Source organism: Panulirus ornatus, chromosome 11 (assembly GCF_036320965.1).
Source record: "Panulirus ornatus isolate Po-2019 chromosome 11, ASM3632096v1, whole genome shotgun sequence".
In the NCBI taxonomy this organism is placed as follows: Eukaryota; Metazoa; Arthropoda; class Malacostraca; order Decapoda; family Palinuridae; genus Panulirus; species Panulirus ornatus.
Window position 1 is genome coordinate 1615717 of NC_092234.1, and position 19146 is coordinate 1634862.

General features: G+C 40.8%; 1 protein-coding gene across 1 annotated transcript in view; it reads left to right on the top strand.

The window, feature by feature from the left end:
* Positions 1 to 7882: 7882 nt before the first annotated feature.
* The window catches only part of LOC139751177 (WD repeat-containing protein 11-like), a 147431-nt gene continuing 136167 nt past the window's right edge, over positions 7883 to 19146 (top strand). The window contains exons 1-2 of the mRNA XM_071666300.1: positions 7883 to 8110; positions 16992 to 17103. Of these exons, the coding sequence (XP_071522401.1) occupies positions 7923 to 8110; positions 16992 to 17103 (300 nt within the window). The 5' untranslated portion in view covers positions 7883 to 7922. The remainder of the gene's footprint in view (positions 8111 to 16991; positions 17104 to 19146) is intronic.

The following is a 19146-nucleotide window of genomic DNA, read 5'->3' on the forward strand; positions in this document are numbered from 1 at the left end:
GAACCTTGGGGGCTAAAGTAAGTCTAGGGGTGGAAGAGGAAGTAAAGGTCTTAAATGCAGTAAGGAGCATGTGGAAGGAGGAATTGGGGTCTGTAAGGGCCAAGATGGAGGTATTTGAAGGCCTGGTAGTGCCAATGATGTTGTGTGGGTACGTCATGGCCTTTGAGCATAAAAGAAAAGGGAATATGTGTTGGAAAGCTGTTGAACAGTATGTGACATGAGGTGGACTGATAATTATATATAAGGATTGATAGTTTCAGGAAGCAGTTTGGCAGTTAACCTGAGAAGAGAAACCAAGGTGTGCTATGTTTCAGGCACATGGAGACAATTAGTAAAGAAAGAATGACCAAAAGGACATGTCAGAAAAGAAAGGAGACTGTAGTAAATGGCAGGATGAAGTGAAGGAGGCTTTGGGGAACCAGTCCTTAACTGAGAAGGCATGCACTGTTTCAATAGAGGGGTGTCGTGCTGACACTGGCCTGAAACTGCATGTGAAGTGGTCAGGGTAGACCATGGAGCAGTGAATGGGACATTCTGGGGATGATGGGCCTTGGATTTGGTTTGTTATACACAACAGGTGGAGACTGGATGAATACAAATGATGCCATTATTAGATAATTCTTAATGCTACATTGCCTTAGTGTGAAAGACGTTTAGGCATAAAAAATATCAAGAAATGCATGAAGATACCATAAAAATATGAGTATCATAGCGCTCAATTAGGATTTTATCTAAAATGATAGTGTTACATAGCCATTGGCTATGTAGGGTGAATGTGTTATACATGAGAGAAGTGTGGGTAGTAATTCTCTCTGTCTCAGAGCCTTTCCTGCTCTCTGCTGTAATCCTTGGAGTGCAGTGTAGGAAAAAACAAAATAGGTGTTGCTGCTGCTATAAAAGTTATTCATTACATGATAGCATTCATGCTGCAAGATTTAGGTGTTGCTGAGGTCCTATGACTGCTGCAAGAGGTACAAGGTGTTGCTCAGGTTTCATGGCAGTAGTGCAGGAGGTAGGCAAGTGCTCCTGAAGTTCCACAGTAATGCTGTATGGGATAGGAAGTGTTGTTAATGTCCCTTGGCTGTGCTGAAAAAAGTAAAAAGAGTTGACAGTATTTTATGACTGTGCTGCAGGAGGTAAGAGATATTGCTAAGGTCCCCATGGCTCTGCTGCAGTAGGTAGGTGTTGTTAAGGTCCCACAGCTGTTTTGCAGGAGTTAGGTATTGGAGGATATGGAGGACTCGGCACGGAATCATCCATTGCAGAATGTGAGAGAAAAGTACCAAGAAGAGGTTGTATCAATTGGAGAGTTGACAACAGATGATTGTGTTGGAAGACAGACATGAGGAAAGGTTGAAGTTCCTGGGGATGGTTTTGATCAGGATCAGGAAGAATCATGAGCAGTAATGGTATAACTGGCTCACTCTTCTTATGAAGGTGTAGTTTTAATGCTTTTACGAAAGACAGGCTTGGAATGATTTTCAATGGAAATAAAATTGGAGTGGGTTTCAGGGTAAGGAAAGAATATCATGGTCCCCTGCTATGCCTCTAAAGGCCTGTCTACACGAGCGGGCCTGATCGGCGGGTTTGCCCGTTAACGGGCAAATTCTGGCGGGCCTGCCCGTGAATGTTGTCCACGACCGAAGTGATGAACAGCCGGGCCTGCCCGACGATGTTGCCAGTAGCGGGTGGAGTGCGGTACGAGAACCATGGTGCCTAGCATTGTCAAGAAAAAGATTTTGTGCTCTATGATAATAGCTTTGTGTCTCACGAAGAAAAGGATATGGTGTAAAGATTGGTTAAAGAAAAGAAGTATGTTTGGAAGCACTGCAACAATACTTCATGAGCTACAAAGTACTGAGGAACACTTCAGAAATTACCTGAGGATGAGTGTAAGCACTTTTTACATCTTATCAAAGATGGAGCCATACATAGTGAAGAAAGACACAGTTATGAGGAACAGCATTACAGCAGAAGCTCGTCTGGAAGCAACTCTGCGATTTTTAGCAAGTGGGTCTACTTATTCGGAGTTGCAGTACTGTACACGCATATCAAAGCAAAGCTTGTCCCGCATAATGCTCTCTCATCTCCGCAGCAATAGCCTTCACTGCTGTTATGCGTTTGTCTCTGTTCTTATAGCATTTCAGCTTCACATTCCATAAACATGGATTCTTACGACAAAGGTCAATCAAAGTACTAGTAAGTGCTTTTGACCAAAAAATTGTTGGTGGCTCACTAGAGTTATCCTGGGCTGCCATCGTTAAATTGTTCACTGTGCTACTATGCCGTGAGATGTAGGCCCGCTGTGGGTTCACGATATTATCTTGCGTCTGGCAGGGTAGAAACTCCAGCTACCGGGCACCAGCTCAGTGATTTCGCTCGGCGGGCTTTCGGGCAATTTGATCGTTTGCCCGTCAAGTATGCCCATTAACGGGCAAGCACGCCGATCAGGTCCGCTCGTGTAGACATGCCTTAAGACAACAGGCAAGAACAATTAAACTGACTTAGGAGAAAGGTCTGGTAGAACAAGGGACTTCGGACTCCACCTCATCTAAGATAATCTGGACTGTATATTCCAGGACCACTTCAGCTAAAATAATCTACACTATTTATTCGTAACATCTGGAAGCACATCGTCCAAAGAAGCAGTAACGGGATCACGAAAGATTGGTAAAGTAGCTGAACTCTTCCTAAAGTCAGAGTTGATATTTTAAAGACGGAATATGTGAACGTGTCCACATGGAAATGGTAGAGGTAAGACAGGTCAGATGACCCTAGGGGTGATAGAAATAGTGTATTGGTGGATTCCGAGGTAATAAGAGATGGTAAATGTAATAGTGGTTGTAACGGTTAATAACTTGTGTTGACTTTTTACTTTTTTCTGTGTTAAAGAAACAGAGGGAAAGAGTCTTGACTAATATTATAAGAACGTGGATGTGAAGAAAGTTGTTTCGTGGCAGGAAGACAGTTAAATATATTTTGTTGGAGAGAGACACGAGAAAATATACGAAACGAAATGAAAACCATAGAGAGTTAAAATTTCGAGCAAGATAGAGAAAAAATACCCAGGAGGCGAGCAACTGAGCAGCAGTAAACCCATCTCTAGCCTTAAATCGGAAACGATGGCGTAGATTATATTGTAGCGTTGATGGTAATAGGAAAGATCTGTGTAACACGTACACAGATGACTGTGTATAAGGTGGTTTATGAAGACACCGAGAAGGGAAGGAACCGTTTCTTTGTTTTCATCCACCACCTATACTCTCATGTCTGAAATACCCAAGATGGTGTTGACCAAAGAAGTTGGATTCAAAATGACCCATTTTGTGTAAATTAATAGTCATGTTTAGGAGAAATAAGGTGGGACCTAGCGGTGCAATAAGAATCAAGCAGATCTGGATCAGTGTTGTCGTTCCGATGTATCGTTGGAGAAAAGACTAATTTTCTTGGCGCAAATAGCGATAATCTAGAGTCAACAGTTTAAGTTAGGAATTGTCAGTCTTTAGTAATAAGATTTATTTAATGTCAGTATATGAAATGAATGCCACTAAGCAAATACAGAAGAAAGCATCCTAGGTAGCAACACAAGGTTATTTACAAATTTTCCGACTTGCTTTCTCCTAGTTCTTTGGTAATTATCTTGTGTGTGTGTGGGTGTATATATATATATATATATATATATATATATATATATATATGCTCTGTGGAAGGTATTAAGAATATATGGTGTGGGAGGCAAGTTGTTAGAAGCAGTGAAAAGTTTTTATCGAGGATGTAAGGCATGTGTACGTGTAGGAAGAGAGGAAAGTGATTGGTTCTCAGTGAATGTAGGTTTGCGGCAGGGGTGTGTGATGTCTCCATGGTTGTTTAATTTGTTTATGGACGGGGTTGTTAGGGAGGTGAATGCAAGAGTTTTGGAAACAGGGGCAAGTATGAAGTCTGTTGTGGATGAGAGAGCTTGGGAAGTGAGTCAGTTGTTGTTCGCTGATGATACAGCGCTGGTGGCTGATTCATGTGAGAAACTGCAGAAGCTGGTGACTGAGTTTGGTAAAGTGTGTGATAGAAGAAAGTTAAGAGTAAATGTGAATAAGAGCAAGGTTATTAGGTACAGTAGGGTTGAGGGTCAAGTCAATTGGGAGGTAAGTTTGAATGGAGAAAAACTGGAGGAAGTAAAGTGTTTTAGATATCTGGGAGTGGATCTGGCAGCGGATGGAACCATGGAAGCGGAAGTGGATTATAGGGTGGGGGAGGGGGCGAAAATCCTGGGAGCCTTGAAGAATGTGTGGAAGTCGAGAACATTATCTCGGAAAGCAAAAATGGCTATGTTTGAAGGAATAGTGGTGCCAACAATGTTGTATGGTTGCGAGGCGTGGGCAATGGATAGAGTTGTGCGCAGGAGGATGGATGTGCTGGAAATGAGATGTTTGAGGACAATGTGTGGTGTGAGGTGGTTTGATCGAGTAAGTAACGTAAGGGTAAGAGAGATGTGTGGAAATAAAAAGAGCGTGGTTGAGAGAGCAGAAGAGGGTGTTTTGAAATGGTTTGGGCACATGGAGAGAATGAGTGAGGAAAGATTGACCAAGAGGATATATGTGTCGGAGGTGGAGGGAACGAGGAGAAGTGGGAGACCAAATTGGAGGTGGAAAGATGGAGTGAAAAAGATTTTGTGTGATCGGGGCCTGAACATGCAGGAGGGTGAAAGGAGGGCAAGGAATAGAGTGAATTGGATCGATGTGGTATACCGGGGTTGACGTGCTGTCAGTGGATTGAATCAGGGCATGTGAAGCGTCTGGGGTAAACCATGGAAAGCTGTGTAGGTATGTATATTTGCGTGTGTGGACGTATGTATATACATGTGTATGGGGGGGGTTGGGCCATTTCTTTCGTCTGTTTCCTTGCGCTACCTCGCAAACGCGGGAGACAGCGACAAAGCAAAAAAAAAAAAAAAAAAAGAATATATATATATATATATATATATATATATATATATATATATATATATATATATATATCCTTTGAATTAATTTTCTTTTGTTTATTCTACATTTTTTCCAGTAATTTCTCTTAATTTCCCATAAACTTTATTTCCTGCCATGTTTTTATTAGGCCATGGGAGATTCACTTCTGGTGTCCTTGCCCTTCCCCTTCCTTTTAAATATTCCCAAAGGTTTCCTCAATTTCATTCAACTCTGATATCTTCATTTAACCTTGTACTATTTTCTATATAATATGTCCCTCACAAAGCTCAAGTAATTCTGCATTATGATATACTTCTTTTTTCCAAACGTCTTTCACAATCCGCTTTTGTTTTTCCGGTTTAGTTAAATCTGTATCGTTATGATTAATAGATCAAACACCATCTTTTTCTCAAACACCATCTGTTTTTCAGATCAAACACAGTTTCTCATTTCTCTATCGTTTTCCCGTACCTATCATATATATTAGCATTTATTAATATGAATTCTGATACACTCCCCTAATCTTTAATCCATGTATAGTCTATATTTACATGTATTATGGTTGGTTAATTGAAAATTTCCATACATTTCAGGATCGTTCCACCAGTCATATCAAAATTTTCTCTCCCTTTGAATCTTACTCGCCCAGTGAACTAGTCCTCCTTTAGCATTAATGGTTATTCCTTCATTTACTCTACCATATCCTCAAGTTCTTTAATTCCCTTATCCCCGCAACGCCACTGTTAACCGAGAAATATATTACTATAACATTCATTCCAAACATATCTTCATTCACATGGTCTGTAATTCAGTTCTCAATCTCGAATTATATTACTTTTCTTTTTTGCTCATCATGATCAACCTTCCTTTGCTATCCTGAAGCTTTTTTTTTATCTCTTGTAAGACGTCAGTTCCTTGTTATGTTGGTTGTTTGCACGTTTAGCTGATTCCGTGAAACATCCAAACGATTATCCTACACCATTAATTCTATTTGTAACATTTTTGCTTGCGTGAGCCCCCGTATATTTATGAACTTCATTTTTTTTTATTCATTGATGATGTCATATTCCTCTTTTGTCAGTTTTTTCCCTCATTTTCATTGTTCTCTATATCACCTTTCTTTAAGATTCACTTGCCTTCATTCTTCCTTTTTCTTCATTAATCTCTCCCTGATTTTTCAATGGCTCTCTGGTTGTCATATCAAGATATCCATTTTTGTTGTTTATGGCTCTATCTTCCTTCCATCTTTGTGCCTTGGATGAAATCTCTCATTTCAATGTAGTTATTTATGTGAGCGACTTGACGTGTTATACGTCTTCCTCCTCAATGTAATTTCTTGGGCCAATTGTAGTGTTGCATTGTAGTGTATGTATTGATGGTCGTCCATACCTGGCCTTGGTGTCGTCCTTATCTGATCCCGGCAAGTTATAAACAACTTACTTTTCCCTCAGTCCTCTTTTCCTCCAATCTTTTACTACTCATATTATGACCTTCTTCAGTACGTCCTCTTCGCTCTCCATCCATTTTGTTTCAAATGTTCTCACCTTCCATATTGACTCTTCGTTCGACTTGTGCCGGTGTTGCCAACATTAATATTGTGCGGCCATGATCATCATGTGAGCCATGGCTGCCGCAAAAGCATTACCCAGGTTGTTACTCAGACCCCGGTGCCTTCATATTACATATGATGTTACAATTCGTATTTCAGTACATATATGTATTACATAGTTTCAAATGGTAAATTTTACCGACTAGATGCAAAAATTGGAAACTTAAAATTTCAGGTATCTTGTTATTAACAATGAGGTGTGGCATTTCTTGCAGGGTTTCTTTAGATGTATCCTTAAAAGCCTCTATTTTTTCACATTCTAAGACATAATGTTCAAGTTTGTCCTAATCTCGGACCACAAACTTTACAATTCACATGATTAACATCTCCAGTTGGGCCAAAGTGCTATATGTACTCGTAACTTAACACAGTGTTACAACATGTAATCTGCTGATCTGATTACTTTCTCCAAATACATGTTTTACATTGACATATTTCACTGTGAAGGAAAATGTTTCTACTTTTGCTTACCTAAACTCGTCTTCGAACTTCAAAAAGGTCAGCTACTTCCATCCTATTTACAGTTTTGAGGCATCTAGTCTAGTGTTCTTTTCAATATGACCTTTACTAAATGCAAGTTGGGCTAAAGCATCAGCTTTTTCCTGCTCACGGAGGTCTGTGAGAAGGAATCCATAACAATTTGATTTGAAACCCATGAACAATAATGTCTTAAGTGTCTGGCCTCGGAGAGCAGCGTGGTTATTTCATTCATGTTAAATTTATAATTTCTTGTAAACTAGCGACCACCGAAAGTCCATTGTTTACACTATTAGTGAATTCTTTTCCTTCTGTTGTAACATTTGGTATAAGTCCAGACTCAATCCCTCATATTCTGAATGATACCATTCCTTGCATGTATCATCTCACTTCATTACCATTCCTTTTATAATTTCCATAATCGTCTCGACCTCCGTTACTCGAACAATCATATCATCGTTTGCACTTTAGTTCTGCGAAGAATCTGGACTCAGCACACGTCTTCCTCCTCCCATCCATTCTTCCCTTTCTCTTTGCCTTTATCTCTCTATATCTTGTTTTATTACCACAAACCCAGCAAAACATACCAAACCCGTCATACTTATTGTCAAACTTAAAGGAGAATGGGACCATTTCAGACGGATCCCATTTCATGTGGATCCAGATAGGTATGACGTCATGAAGCTCCTTACGCCCATAATATTAATTTCATTAGATTCCCAACATGTCTGATATCATTGATTACTTAAGGTCAAGATTAGTTTTCCATATGAAGTTAGACAGTTATCACGACATTTCAGTCAAGGATCTCTGAATTCGCCATCTGCCTGGGTATGACGTCACGACGGCACCTTGTGCCTGTGAATAGGAGGCTCGTGATGTGGCAAGAGAAAACGGATGTAAATAAACATACGATGGCGGCGGTTGATGCTGAGAAAATAATGGAAGAAAAGACAGAGGCAAACAGAGTGTCGCCATTACCTCAGTTCCCAGTTCACCTGCAGCGGGTCTTGCCCAGGACAGTACCGGGACCCGTCAGCCCTCAAAACAAAGGGGCACTCGACTGGTGAGCACCATAATATGGGCACCAGAGCTCTGTTACTTTCGTTAAATTGGGAGTCTGTCAGTTTTTGTGTCAGTGCCCTTATTGTTTAGTACGGAGGGTAAGATGTCAGCATTCTTTCCTTCATTATTTTAGCAGGAAGGATGATATCAGCCCTATTTCCTTGAGTGTTGTGATAGGACCAATGCTGTTTCCCTGACACTAGTACGGATGGAGATTTTGTTATCTGCCGGCATTTCTTAGTGCTGATTATGTAGCAAGAGTAATGATATCAGCTCTACTTTGATTAAAGATGATGTAGGGAAAGTATTGATGTCAGCCTTGTTTTTTCGATGATTTATCCATTAGTGGACACGATTTCTGGAATTATGATTCGAGTTCTCTTTTTACGGAATAGTTGTTGACACTGAATAGTGTAGTGTACACTTTTTGCATTATATTAGATAACTGCTTTTCATAGTATCGGAGGGATACTGTTCGTGTCAGCCCAGCTGTCCTTAAAATGTATCACTGTATCACTGAGTGTTGATATATGTTTAATCATTAATTATAAAGTAGAATTACGACATGGCTTCTGCATCCTTTAGGTCAGTTTTATTGTTAGGTTTGATCATTATTACTTTTTTATGTTAGCTGAGACAGCTCAGGCAACTGAGGCCTGAATCAAGACCAGCTCATGAACACTATGTATATATTTTTTTTTTTCATACTATTCACCATTTCCCGCGATAGCGAGGTAGCGTTAAGAACAGAGGACTGGGCCTTTGAGGGAATATCCTCACCTGGCCCTCTTCTCTGTTCCTTCTTTTGGAAAATTAGAAAAAAAAAAAAAAACGAGAGGGGAGGATTTCCAGCCCCCTGCTCCCTTCCCTTTTAGTCGCCTTCTACGACACGCAGGGAATGCGTGGGAAGTGTTCTATATATATATATATATATATGTGTGTGTGAGTGTGTGTGTGCGTGTATGTGTGTTTGTGTACGAGTAGGAAGAGAGGAAAGTGATTGGTTCCCAGTGAATGTCGGTTTGCAGCAGGGGTGCATGATGTCTCCATGGTTGTTTAATTTGTTTATGGATGTGGTTGTTAGGAAGGTGAATGCAAGAGTTTTGGAGAGAGGGGCAAGTATGCAGTCTGCTGTCAATGAGAGGGCTTGGGAAGTGAGTCAGTTGTTGTTCTTCAGATGATACAGCACTGGTGGCTGATTCAGGTGAGAAACTGCAGAAGTTGGTGACCATACAACATTGTTGGAACCACTATTCCTTCAAACATAACCATTTTTGCTTTCCAAGATAATGTTCTCGACTTCCAAACATTCTTCAAGGCTCCCAGAATTTTCGCCACCTCCCCCACCCTATGATTCACTTCCGCTTCCATGGTTCCATCCGCTGCCAGATCCACTCCCAGATATCTAAAACACTTTACTTCCTCCAGTTTTTCTCCATTCAAACTTACCTCCCAATTGACTTGACCCTCAACCCCACTGTACCTAATAACCTTGCTCTTATTCACATTTACTCTCAGCTTTCTCCTTTCACACACTTTACCAAACTCAGTCACCAGCTTCTGCAGTTTCTCATATGAATCAGCCAGAACCAGTGCTGTATCATCAGCGAACAACAACTGACTCACTTTCCAAGCTCTCTCATCCACAACAGACTTCATACTTGCCCCTCTTTCCAAAACTCTTGCATTCACCTCCCTAACAACCCCATCCATAAACAAATTAAACAACCATGGAGACATCACACACCCCTGCCGCAAACCTACATTCACTGAGAACCAATCACTTTCCTCTCTTCCTACACGTACACATGCCTTACATCCTTGATAAAAACTTTTCACTGCTTCTAACAACTTGCCTCCCACACCATATATTCTTTATACCTTCCACAGAGCATCTCTGTCAACTCTATCATATGCCTTCTCCAGATCCATAAATGCTACATACAAATCCATTTGCTTTTCTAAGTATTTCTCACATACATTCTTCAAAGCAAACACCTGATCCACACATCCTCTACCACTTCTGAAACCACACTGCTCTTCCCCAATCTGATGCTCTGTACATGCTTTCACCCTCTCAATCAATACCCTCCCATATAATTTACCAGGAATACTCAACAAACTTATACCTCTGTAATTTTAACACTCACTCTTATCCCCTTTGCCTTTGTACAATGGCACTATGCAAGCATTCCGCCAATCCTCAGGTACCTCACCATGAATCATACATACATTAAATAAGCTTACCAACCAGTCAACAATACAGTCACCCCCTTTTTTAATAAATTCCACTGCAATGCCATCCAAACCTGCTGCCTTGCCTTCTATCATCTTCCGCAAAGCTTTTACTACCTCTTCTTTGTTTACCAAATAAATTTCCCTAACAATCTTACTTTGCACACCACCTCGACCAAAACACCCTATATCTGCCACTCTATCATCAAACACATTCAACAAACCTTCAAAATACTCACTCCATCTCCTTCTCACATCACCACTACTTGTTATCACCTCCCCATTTGCGCCCTTCACTGAAGTTCCCATTTGCTCCCTTGTCTTACGCACTTTATTTACCTCCTTCCAGAACATCTTTTTATTCTCCCTAAAATTTAATGATACTCTCTCACCCCAACTCTCATTTGCCCTTTTTTTCACCTCTTGCACCTTTCTCTTGACCTCCTGTCTCTTTCTTTTATACATCTCCCACTCAATTGCATTTTTTCCCTGCAAAAATCGTCCAAATGCCTCTCTCTTCTCTTTCACTAATACTCTTACTTCTTCATCCCACCACTCACTACCCTTTCTAATCAACCCACCTCCCACTCTTCTCATGCCACAAGCATCTTTTGCGCAATCCATCACTGATTCCCTAAATACATCCCATTCCTCCCCCACTCCCCTTGCTTCCATTGTTCTCACCTTTTTCCATTCTGTACTCAGTCTCTCCTGGTACTTCCTCACACAGGTCTCCTTCTCAAGCTCACTTACTCTCACCACCCTCTTCACCCCAACATTCACTCTTCTTTTCTGAAAACCCATACAAATCTTCACCTTAGCCTCCACAAGATAATGATCAGACATCCCTCCAGTTGCACCTCTCAGCACATTAACATCCAAAAGTCTCTCTTTCGCACGCCTGTCAATTAACACGTAATCCAATAACGCTCTCTGGCCATCTCTCCTACTTACATAAGTATACTTATGTATATCTCGCTTTTTAAACCAGGTATTCCCAATCATCAGTCCTTTTTCAGCACATAAATCTACAAGCTCTTCACCATTTCCATTTACAACACTGAACACCCCATGTATACCAATTATTCCCTCAACTGCCACATTACTCACCTTTGCATTCAAATCACCCATCACTATAACCCGGTCTCGTGCATCAAAACCACTAACACACTCATTCAGCTGCTCCCAAAACACTTGCCTCTCTTGATCTTTCTTCTCATGCCCAGGTGCATATGCACCAATAATCACCCACCTCTCTCTATCAACTTTCAGTTTTACCCATATTAATCGAGAATTTACTTTCTTACACTCTATCACATACTCCCACATTCACTCACAGCCAAAACATCCAGGTTCCTTTCCTCAAACATACTACCTATCTCTCCTTTTTTCACATCTTGGTTACATCCACACACATTTAGGCACCCCACTCTGAGCCTTCGAGGAGGATGAGTACTCCCCGCGTGACTCCTCCTTCTGTTTCCCATTTTAGAAAGTTAATACAAGGAGGGGAGGATTTCTGGCCCCCCGCTCCCGTCCCCTCTAGTCGCTTTCTACAACACACGAGGAATACGTGGGAAGTATTCTTTCACCCCTATCCCCAGGGATAATATACATATATATATACATATACACATACACACACATACACATACATATGCACATATACACACACACACACACATACATATATATACATATGAAAAATGTAAGAAACAATTTAGAAAACTGAAACTTCTAGCTTGAAATGAATGAAAAAAATGAATGTCACATAATGGTTCAACCTCTGGCTATGGAAAAAAGTAAATGTATAATTTATTTACACAAACGTCAATAGCAGTTCTCATCAATTTAACCACTGTATTAATAAGCTTCAATGTCTAAGCTACATTTTTCTCCAATTTCACTATTTTCCTTCACATTTTCAATTGTGTCTGAAGGTTCTACTTCAAGAGTGATTGTTTTTCCAGTATATATATATATATATATATATATATATATATATATATATACATGTGTACAGAATGGAAAAAGGTGAGAACAATGGAAGTAAGGGGAGTGGGGGAGGAATGGGATGTATTTAGGGAATCAGTGATGGATTGCGCAAAAGATGCTTGTGGCATGAGAAGAGTGGGAGGTGGGCTGTTTAGAAAGGGTAGTGAGTGGTGGGATGAAGAAGTAAGAGTATTAGTGAAAGAGAAGAGAGAGGCATTTGGACGATTTTTGCAGGGAAAAAATGCAATTGAGTGGGAGAAGTATAAAAGAAAGAGACAGGAGGTCAAGAGAAAGGTGCAAGAGGTGAAAAAAGAGGGCAAATGAGAGTTGGGGTGAGAGACTATCAGTAAATTTTAGGGAGAATAAAAAGATGTTCTGGAAAGAGGTAAATAGGGTGCGTAAGACAAGGGAGCAAATGGGAACTTCAGTGAAGGGCGTAAATGGGGAGGTGATAACAAGTAGTGGTGATGTGAGAAGGAGATGGAATGAGTATTTTGAAGGTTTGTTGAATGTGTCTGATGACAGAGTGGCAGATATAGGGTGTTTTGGTCGAGGTGGTGTGCAAAGTGAGAGGGTTAGGGAAAATGATTTGGTAAACAGAGAAGAGGTAGTAAAAGCTTTGCGGAAGATGAAAGCCGGCAAGGCAGCAGGTTTGGATGGTATTGCAGTGGAATTTATTAAAAAAGGGGGTGACTGTATTGTTGACTGGTTGGTAAGGTTATTTAATGTATGTATGACTCATGGTGAGGTGCCTGAGGATTGGCGGAATGCGTGCATAGTGCCATTGTACAAAGGCAAAGGGGATAAGAGTGAGTGCTCAAATTACAGAGGTATAAGTTTGTTGAGTATTCCTGGTAAATTATATGGGAGGGTATTGATTGAGAGGGTGAAGGCATGTACAGAGCATCAGATTGGGGAAGAGCAGTGCGGTTTCAGAAGTGGTAGAGGATGTGTGGATCAGGTGTTTGCTTTGAAGAATGTATGTGAGAAATACTTAGAAAAGCAAATGGATTTGTATGTAGCATTTATGGATCTGGAGAAGGCATATGATAGAGTTGATAGAGATGCTCTGTGGAAGGTATTAAGAATATATGGTGTGGGAGGCAAGTTGTTAGAAGCAGTGAAAAGTTTTTATCGAGGATGTAAGGCATGTGTACGTGTAGGAAGAGAGGAAAGTGATTGGTTCTCAGTGAATGTAGGTTTGCGGCAGGGGTGTGTGATGTCTCCATGGTTGTTTAATTTGTTTATGGATGGGGTTGTTAGGGAGGTAAATGCAAGAGTCCTGGAAAGAGGGGCAAGTATGAAGTCTGTTGGGGATGAGAGAGCTTGGGAAGTGAATCAGTTGTTGTTCGCTGATGATACAGCGCTGGTGGCTGATTCATGTGAGAAACTGCAGAAGCTGGTGACTGAGTTTGGTAAAGTGTGTGGAAGAAGAAAGTTAAGAGTAAATGTGAATAAGAGCAAGGTTATTAGGTACAGTAGGGTTGAGGGTCAAGTCAATTGGGAGGTGAGTTTGAATGGAGAAAAACTGGAGGAAGTGAAGTGTTTTAGATATCTGGGAGTGGATCTGTCAGCGGATGGAACCATGGAAGCGGAAGTGGATCATAGGGTGGGGGAGGGGGCGAAAATTTTGGGAGCCTTGAAAAATGTGTGGAAGTCGAGAACATTATCTCGGAAAGCAAAAATGGGTATGTTTGAAGGAATAGTGGTTCCAACAATGTTGTATGGTTGCGAGGCGTGGGCTATGGATAGAGTTGTGCGCAGGAGGATGGATGTGCTGGAAATGAGATGTTTGAGGACAATGTGTGGTGTGAGGTGGTTTGATCGAGTAAGTAACGTAAGGGTAAGAGAGATGTGTGGAAATAAAAAGAGCGTGGTTGAGAGAGCAGAAGAGGGTGTTTTGAAATGGTTTGGGCACATGGAGAGAATGAGTGAGGAAAGATTGACCAAGAGGATATATGTGTCGGAGGTGGAGGGAACGAGGAGAAGAGGGAGACCAAATTGGAGGTGGAAAGATGGAGTGAAAAAGATTTTGTGTGATCGGGGCCTGAACATGCAGGAGGGTGAAAGGAGGGCAAGGAATAGAGTGAATTGGAGCGATGTGGTATACAGGGTTTGACGTGCTGTCAGTGGATTGAATCAAGGCATGTGAAGCGTCTGGGGTAAACCATGGAAAGCTGTGTAGGTATGTATATTTGCGTGTGTGGACGTGTGTATGTACATGTGTATGGGGGGGGTTGGGCCATTTCTTTCGTCTGTTTCCTTGCGCTACCTCGCAAACGCGGGAGACAGCGACAAAGTATAAAAAAAAAAAAAAAAAAAAAAAATATATATATATACATGTGGGTGGTTCAGCTATTCTTCGTATGTTTTCTTGCCCTACCTCGCTTATGTGGGAAACAGCAATCAAGTATGATAAAAGAGAAATTTACGTTTTCATGTCTAGTCATATTTTGAGGTTTTCATGGTATTTCAATATGGGGAATATATTACATGGAAACAAAGGCCTCAATAATTGAACCTTTTACTGAAAGTAATTCGTTATGCCAATTTATTTTTCAAGAATTTTTTGGTAAAGAAGCAATTAATTTCATTTTTTATTTCAAGCACGATTTCTTTCTACTTGCTTTTTAAAATTTTTAATTTTGAAACTCAGTATGAACTTTGCAGTCATATATTTAGCTACTAGAATTTGTTAAAGAATTCTACATATATGGTACATATTTTGCTTAGCCACATGCAGAAAAATGAGTGACACCACTGATGATACAGAATAAAGAGATTTATTGTTTGACCTTTGTATTGGCATATTCAGTTAAATTCAAACAAATCAATACATTATTTTCAGCCAGATTTTGCATGTGTAGTACAACTATCTTTGCTAATTACCTGAGATTTGTTGATGAGATGCCACTTGCAAGATTGTACAACTACTTGTGTGTGACTATCTTACTTTACGTACCACATTTAGGCAAGATTAATTTATACCTCCCATGTAATGCGTAAACATGCCAATATCATGATTTGTTCAGGGCAGATCATATGGAGTATCTATGCACCAGTTTCATAGACTGATGACATTGTATACAGTAGTCATGACAGCATTCATAAGTAATCCTTCAGCTTGTGAGTGTCAGGAACTTACTGTATGAGTTAGCTGATTAGTTGATGTTTGTTTTCTGTCTTTTGGGGACTATATATTCTTCTAAGTTCTGTTACATGTGAGTATCAAACTTTTATGGTTCCAGTATGTAATACAATCCTAGCTGTATTGTACATTAAAAAGTATTTTTTTTTGAGGCTCCAGTCACAGACAAAAGTCCACATCAAGGCCGGGTCTTATTTGAAATATAGAAAGGATTATGAAAGGGAAAAAGAAGAGAGAAGGGAAAGCATATTAATTTTTGTAGGAAGTGAAAACCTGTCTTTCAAAATGTGCCAGGTTATAGTTATTGGGAATGGCATGAAAGGATAAAGAGTTCCACAGCTTTGAGGTGTGGGGAAAGAAACAGCTATGAATATGGTCCACTCTTGAGTTGCCAACGACCACACAGTAATCACATGATGCAACAGCTTGCCGAATATTGTGTGGTCTAGCTAGTGGTTGGGGCACACATGCATCCAGCTCTCAGGAGCAAAAACCAAAGTAATACCTTTAAAAGAAGGGAAAGTGAACCAACATTACAGCATAGGGCAAGTGGATCAAGTTTCAAATTAGCTTGGGAGAACTTATAAGTTGGACCACTTTTAACCCAACTCTGTCAAATAAGGTTGCCGAGCTAGAACTACTCCATACAAGGACATAATTTCTTTGCATAAATGGTGCAACAGTTCAGAAGAAAAGAAATCTTGACATCTAAACATGACTCCCAGTTTCGTAGAAGTAGACGTAGCTATTTCTGTGATGTAGAATTTTCAAGAAAGAGTGGATGTTATAGTGATAAGTATGTTCATTTAGGAGAGAGGAAAGTTGGGAGGAATTTTCGATAGAGAGATGGGTCGAAACTGGGCCTCAGAGGCATAAAACTTAACTAGTAGTTGATGCATCTGTAAATGTACTTTGATATGACATTCAAGCTCTTTCAAGTGGTGAAAGTTAGTATGAAGTTGAGTGTTACGTTCAGTCTGATATCTGTGTGTGCACAGAGAGCAAGCTGATGAGCCTGTTACTTCAGTGGTCATTCCTTATCAGGATGTACCATCAGTATTTAGAACATGAACTCCTCTCATTCTAGTGGAGTATCGATTTGATTATAGTAATTTTATTGAGGACCATGACAAGCTGGGCAGCTCTGAACAGTTCCCTTCCTTCATTTTGGTTTAGCTGCCTTGAATGAACAGGGTTATTTGGCATGTTCTTTTCAAGCTTCATTGAAAATGTAGACCTTTCATTTTATCTGTGACTCCTAGTGTGATAGTCATGATGTATAAGGAATTGTAGACTTGTATGTATATCATAATAAACACCGTATGATGGTGTCCAGTCTTGGTCATTGTGTAATTTCTTGCATGTTGCTGTCTCTGACCCTGCAACTTACTGTAGAGTTGTGCTTATTGGTGAAGTCATGTGTGTGAATCTTATGTTTTGCCACACACAAAAGAAATTTTTAGTGGTAACTTCTGTGTGTTACATCTATTTGATACTCAAACAGGGGTTGGCAAGGCTTCTTGGCATATGGAGCACAAACAACAGTGGTGGTGGTGGACCCAATGACTCTACAGTATGCCCAAACGCTTTCTAAACACCGCAGCCATGTTGTAAAGGTACATCATTTTTGTTTTTGTGTATTTGGGATTTATAAAAAAATAATGAAATAATGAAGATGGAGTGAATGAGTGAGGAAAGATTGACAAAGAGGATATATGTGTTAAAGGTGGAGGGAATGAGAAATGGGAGACCAAATTGGAGGTGGAAGGGTGAAGTGAAAAAGATTTTGAGCGATTGGGGCCTGAACATACAGGAGAGTGAAAGGCATGCAAGGAATAGAGTGAATTCAAACGATGTGGTATACTGGGGTCAACATGCTGTCAGTGGATTGAACCAAGGCATCTGAAGCACCTGGGGTAGACCATGGAAAGTTTTGTGGGGGATGGATGTGGAAAGGGAGCTGTTGTTTTGGTGCATTACACATGACAGCTAGAGTCTGAGTGTGGACAAATGTGGCCTTTGTTGTCCTTTCCTAGCACTACCTTGCACACATGCGGGGGGAGCGGGGTGTCATTTCATGTGTAGCAGGGTGGCGGCGGGAATGGATGAAGGCCGCATGTATGAATATTATTTATTATTTTTTTTTCATTATACTTTGTCGCTGTCTCCTGCGTTAGCGAGGTAGCGCAAGGAAACAGATGAAAGAATGGCCCAACCCACCCACATGTATATACATACATGTCCACACATGCTCATATACATACCTATACATCTCAGCGTATATATATAATATACACACACAGCAGCGGATGGAACCATGGAAGCAGAAGTGAATCATAGGGTGGGGGAGGGGGCGAAAATTCTGGGAGCCTTAAAGAATGTGTGGAAGTTGAGAACATTATCTTGGAAAGCAAAAATGGGTATGTTTGAAGGAATAGTGATTCCAATAATGTTGTATGGTTGCGAGGCGTGGGCTATGGATAGAGTTGTGCGCAGGAGGGTGGATGTGCTGGAAATGAGATGTTTGAGGACAATATGTGGTGTGAGGTGGTTTGATCGAGTAAGTAATAATAGGGTGAGAGAGATGTGTGGTAATGGAAAGAGTGTGGTTGAGAGAGCAGAAGAGGGTGTTTTTAAATGGTTTGGTCACATGGAGAGAATGAGTGAGGAAAGATTGACCAAGAGGATATATGTGTCAGAGGTGGAGGGCACGAGGAGAAGTGGGAGACCAAATTGGAGGTGGAAAGATGGAGTGAAAAAGATTTTGAGTGATCGGGGTCTTAACATGCAGGAGGGTGAAAGGCGTGCAAGGAATAGAGTGAATTGGAACGATGTGGTATACCAGCGTCGACGTGCTGTCAATGGATTGAACCAGGGCATATGAAGCGTCTGGGGTAAACCCTGGAAAGTTCTGTGGGGCCTGGATGTGGAAAGGGAGCTGTGGTTTCGGTGCATTATTACATGACAGCTAGAGACTGAGTGTGAACGAATGGGGCCTTTGTTGTCTTTTCCTAGTGCTACCTCACACACATGAGGGGGAGGGGGTTGTTATTTCATGTTTGGTGAGGTGGCGAGGGGAATGAATAAAGGCAGACAGTATGAATTATGTACATGTGTGTATATGTATATGTCTGTGTGTGTATATATATGTATACGTTGAGATGTATAGGTATGTATATTTGCGTGTGTGGACGTGTACGTATATACATGTGTATGTAGGTGGGTTGGGCCATTCTTTCGTCTGTTTCCTTGCACTACCTCGCTAATGCGGGAGACAGCAACAAAGCAAAATAAATGAAATAAAATACAGACATACATATATACACATGTACATAATTCATACTGTCTGCCCTTATTCATTTCCGTCGCCACCCCGCCACACATGAAATGACAACCCCCTCCCTTTGCATGGGCGTGAGATAGCGCTAGGAAAAGACAACAAAGGCCACATTCGTTCACACGCAGTCTCTAGCTGTCATGTATAATGCACTGAAACCACAGCTCCCTTTCCACATCCAGGCCCCACAAAACTTACCATGGTTTACCCCAGATGCTTCACATGTCCTGGTTCAATCCATTGACAGCACATCGACCCCGGTTTACCAAATTGTTCCAATTCACTCTATTCCTCGCATGCCTTTCACCCTCCTGCATGTTCA